General features: G+C 30.3%; 1 protein-coding gene across 1 annotated transcript; it reads right to left on the reverse strand.

Annotated features, from left to right (window-relative positions):
• Nucleotides 1–799: 799 nt before the first annotated feature.
• Nucleotides 800–4,598, reverse strand: LOC149577129 (alpha pinene synthase, chloroplastic-like). The gene is made up of 10 exons (XM_089828098.1): nucleotides 4,273–4,598; nucleotides 3,982–4,172; nucleotides 3,690–3,778; nucleotides 3,380–3,594; nucleotides 3,136–3,233; nucleotides 2,971–3,063; nucleotides 2,476–2,691; nucleotides 2,253–2,391; nucleotides 1,421–1,666; nucleotides 800–1,301 (listed from the first exon to the last, which is right to left on the reverse strand). Exons 1-10 carry the CDS (start codon nucleotides 4,522–4,524, stop codon nucleotides 1,005–1,007), a joined length of 1,836 nt encoding a protein of 611 aa, XP_089684224.1. The 5' UTR covers nucleotides 4,525–4,598; the 3' UTR covers nucleotides 800–1,004.
• Between the last annotated feature and the right edge of the window lie 572 nt (nucleotides 4,599–5,170).

Consider the following 5,170-nt stretch of genomic DNA (forward strand, 5'->3'; position numbering starts at 1 on the left):
AGCGAAAGTATTTAAATTAAATTTAAATGCATTAGGAAATGAACCTATTTAATTAAATAAGTAGAAGAATATGACAAATATAATTAATTATAATGTCAAAGAATGTATTAAATGAATTAATATCATGTTTGGGACAATTTTAAGCATCTACATCAATATGATTTTTGTCCATTGAGAATATGATTTTATGAATAGGAATTATACCCTTTTAAGTGTTATCAAACAATTTGATGGAGCTCTTTAGTGTCCAAATATCAATAGCTATTGAATAATTTGAGAAATGGTTATTCACGAGTTTGGGATTGAAAAGATGATGGTTAAAACTCAAAGATACACTCTTTTTAGGGTCACAAGGAATCTTGATTGAGCCTCACTTAAGTTAGGATTTATTTATTCAAGAAAATCTATTTTTGAAAATATGTATATATTTGATGTTGCTAACAAGTTCTGTGAAGACTTATGGAGGGTCTCTTGGAAAGGTGAAGTATTTTTTGAGGGGTATTATACATTTTTCAGGAATAATATAATAATTGGGTCAATGTTAGCATACTATGGAGAGTAAAATACACGATATGTCTCTATTTTCAATCTATATAATATGGGTCCTACCTTGAACTATAATTAAAATTAAACTTTAAACAATTATCACATATTGCAATATATTAACACCCCAAGGATATGCCATAAATTTGTATGAAATGAACATATTCATATCTTCAAAATAAATTACCTAAACCCTATAATAAATTGTATTTTGAAACTAAAATAAAGATAATAGAACAAGTTGAAGCATAGTAGTAGCATAGAAAAAAAGATTCACATGTCATAGTCCAAATGATGAAGAATAGTAGGGAATAACTTTTTCTAATACATGAAAACATAACCAATACACTAAAACAACCTAGAGACCTATTATCCTCTATCACTTGATTATAGAAAATTTACATATCTTTTAATACTTGAAAATGTTATCCATGATCATAGTACCCCATAAATTATTAATATTACATTTTGATGGGATCAATAAGAATTTTTTTGACATGAATCCTCATATCTTTACTTGAAATGCTGAATCCATCCCTCTCTTTATAGAAAAGTAGAAAACCCCTTAATGTGTTATATGAAAAATCCTTGATGCATGTTGGGATCTCATCATTTTTCAAAATCTCCATGTTCAATTCTTTCATATGTGCATCTAACATAAAATTTATGGACTTTAATGCATCTTCCTCACTAGATTCTGGATGATCTCTCATATAACATGTTATGGATGAAGCAATTTCTCCTCGAGCTGCCTCAGCCTTCAAAAAATGTTATGTTTAGTTTTCATTATGATAATAACTAAACCTTCACTATAAACAACTTTATAATTTTTCTATAAATAAAAATACTATAGTTTGATTGGTACAATATCACATACCTTGAATGTTCTAATATCGCCTCTTAATCCAAGTGTCAATCGCAAAAGTTCATTGAATCGTGATGGATAATTAATTTTTTGAAGGTCATCTTCTGAAATTTTCTCAACTGTTAATATTGCTTGCATTGTAGCTGTACGAGAGCCTACACTCTCTATTCTATTTTTTAAGTACATACTTAAATTTGGTATATGTCTAGTAGCAAGCCACTTAGCTTCTTGCAACATGGAGTCTAAATAACTATCCCACTGCAATAACATAGAATATATTTAAAATACAATCATAAAAATTAATCTTAATAATTGATGTTCATTTACCTAATCAATACTAACTTGATTTTCAAAATAACCATATTCAGAATAATTTATACTCTACGAAATAAGATTTAAAAAATTCTATAGATATACTCTATTATAAAGAAATGTGCATCGTAATTAAATATGAAATAAATAGTGAGTTATACTTAATACAACATCTAAGAAACATGCGCATGTCATTACTGGATGAATGGAAGAAATGGATATCAGAGATGTAAATTATGAATAAAAATATGATAATTATTTTTGAAATAAATTTTCAATAAATAAATTTTAATAATAATTGATGTTTAAAATAGTAAACAAATTTTATATATTGTATATTTAATAATATTACTCTATTTTTTGCCAAAGTAAAATAAAACATATAAACCTTCAAAACAAAGTTGGATTATAAACAAATAAATTCTTGAACCAATCGATGACAAGCATCTAATTATAAAGAACTACTAACTAGTAATCCACCAAAATCTATAAATTAATTATTTTTGATATATAGAGAGAGTATTATTTATACCGCATTTCGAACATGGTGGAGGGTGTCTCTTTCTTGAATCTTTAGTGCCTCTTGTACACTTTCATTAATTGCATCATAAACTGCATGGTATGCAATTTTCATATATTTTGGAAGGTGATCTACAGGAGGGGAATCCCACCTAAATCATATTTCAATACTTTGTATTAATAATATTTTATAAAACATAAAAAATTAAACTAAGAGTTCGTCAATGAATTCATACCTCTTAAAAGTGTCAGTGAAAAGTTCAAGTTCATCAACTGTGCCATAGGTATCATAAAAATCATCTATAATTGTTCCAAGGGTACAAAATTTTGCTAAGGCAATTCTAAAAGCTGAATACTTAGATTCTGCTGCAATTGCACATCCTAAAAAGATATATTCCACGTGTCTATGTCTACAGCACTCCAATTTTGACAATTGTGACTCCTTCCACCATCTAAAACATGATAAACACAAATAAATTTCTTCAATAAAAGATATAAAAAGAATATTACACTAACTACTTAAAAATACAATGTAAAATTATAAAATAAAGCAATAATATTTCATAAACATAGAAAGAAGTAATCTTACAATATTATAAACATTATTTTATAGATAAAATGTATGTCTTAATTATGTATTCAATTGAAGATAAAAGATTCAAAGAGCCCTATAAACTGATTAAGAGTTATAAATTTAAAAACCAAATTTAAATATCTTTCAATTAACTTACCTACAGATTATTTGAAGATCCTCTCGATACAATGATTGCATAATATTAAAATCTAGTTTAGCCAGATATAAGATCTTCTGATTATCTCCGTTCCTGTAAAAATTTATAAGAATATTAATCTTTAAAAGACAAAATGCAATTCAAAATTTAAAGTAGTTTAGTTACTTGAGCCATGAATTATTTTCTCCATATATATCCATATAATTCCTTGCTTCCAATCTTGGCAAATTGGTGTGCCAGCCATACTCTAAGCTATGTGATATCTGCGCATGATAGTTTTTGCATTAGAGTTTAAACAAAATTACTTTACTATATTTCCTACAATCTAACGTAATAATAGAAACATATATCATTATAACGGAAAACATAGCTTCTTTTCTTTTTCAGAGACCACCAGCATCATTACTACCTCTTGTAAAAGATTGGCACTAGAAGTGGGAGCCTTTTGCAAGATTTGATTCAAATACGTAGTAGAAAAGTCTTTAGCTTCATCCATTATTGTCTCCTCTGGGAACGCAATCAATGATACTTGAAACAAGCTTACTATACTCTTTATCTCCTCCTCTGATTGAGTGGGGCAACGCAAGAACTTTCCATCTTTTCCTTTGAACTTTTCTAGCACATCTGCCATTGCAACATCCAAGCTGATATATGTACTTAGAATAATAATAAAACACATTATAGTTTCATACAATAAAGTATAATGAAGCCTATCAGACCTGCAGAAACGGGATATCTGTGAAGTCGAAGGATTCGGAGTCCCAAAGCTGCAGTATTCAAATCTTTACTACTGATGTCATTCCAAAACCTGCAACTCAGATAACTCTCAGTTACCAATCATACACATGACATGCCAACCACTTTAGTCTTCGTTTAAACCACAGTCTTTGTTTATAACATTCTGTCAGTCTTAAACATTAGACATTTAAAGGGAACAAATCAAATTTAGAAATAGTTTATTGTTTTAGTTTAGAAGTCAAAAATTAGACGTGTGTGATGTTTACAGTATACCTATAAACATAATCAAGTGTTTCTCCTATTTCCTTTTGAAAGTGTCGTCCTATTCCAAGGCGTTCAACTTTATCTACCAGTTCAAGGCGTTTCAAAATTTCTTGTGAAGAAGAATCTGCAGCACCCATTGCATTGAACATTTCTTTGACTTCTCCAACAAGTCTATCAGCCCGCTCACGATAATAAGGAGCCTGCATAATCACAGAGAGCAAATAAAAAACACTGTAATTCATATTATGATATAAGAAAGAGAATGTAATAGAAAAACATGATGGCGTGAAAGAAGGTTACATTGTAAGGCAGTTTTGGGAGAGATTGTATGAAATCATCGTCCCACAAGTTTCCATGATGATTTCCTGTTCTCCTAGTGATACCTTCAACACTAGTGGTGGCCGTGGCCTTAATATTCATTATCGGATTCCTCCGACACTTTGTAGCTAATGTTGGGAATGATTTGGGAGAAAGCTTAAAGAGATGGGTGGGCTCAGATCTCAAGCACAACCTCAAGCTCAAGCCAGGGGAAGAGAGAGAATTGAGAGCCATTGCTAAGCGTGATTGCGAAGGGGATATTTCCTGCTCCTTTATAACCTCAAATTTGTTTAATGATCATCTCATATATTAAACAGATGATGAATTTGAGTTTTTAATATTGATGTAATGAACTCACATGCCCCTCATGGTCTGACACTGACATCGAGTAAGGTGAAGTTGAGTTGTTTATATTGATTCGCTCACATGGCTGACGGTCTGACACTGTCATTCACAGAGGTTATTTATTGAGTGCAGTACTTGGTTATGGGAGGCCTTCATTTTTGGCATCTAAAACTTTCTTTTGGATTTCTCCACATTTAGAAAGCTTTCTATTGAACTGGTAGAGTGGAGGTTGGTACAAAAGTTTCATTTTGAAACAGTCATCTTTTATCTTCACTCTCAATGGGTGCTCACCAAAAAAGTACTTTTGCACAAATGAATCAATTGTAATCAAGAAAGCTAAAAAAGATCAACTAAATATTCATATATGTGCTATCATTTTTTTGGAAGCTTTTTATGAACAGTAGTTGAGGAGATCTATAATAATAGACATAGCTGTCACCCCTAATAACCTGACCCTGTATGGTGCTAATATAAGTTACACTATTACCACTCTGATACATATAAGTTGCTCCCTAACCACTGGCATACTCGAAAA

Source organism: Cupressus sempervirens, chromosome 1 (assembly GCF_028749045.1).
Source record: "Cupressus sempervirens isolate cs-2001-9-10 chromosome 1, ASM2874904v1, whole genome shotgun sequence".
Classification (NCBI taxonomy): domain Eukaryota; kingdom Viridiplantae; phylum Streptophyta; class Pinopsida; order Cupressales; family Cupressaceae; genus Cupressus; species Cupressus sempervirens.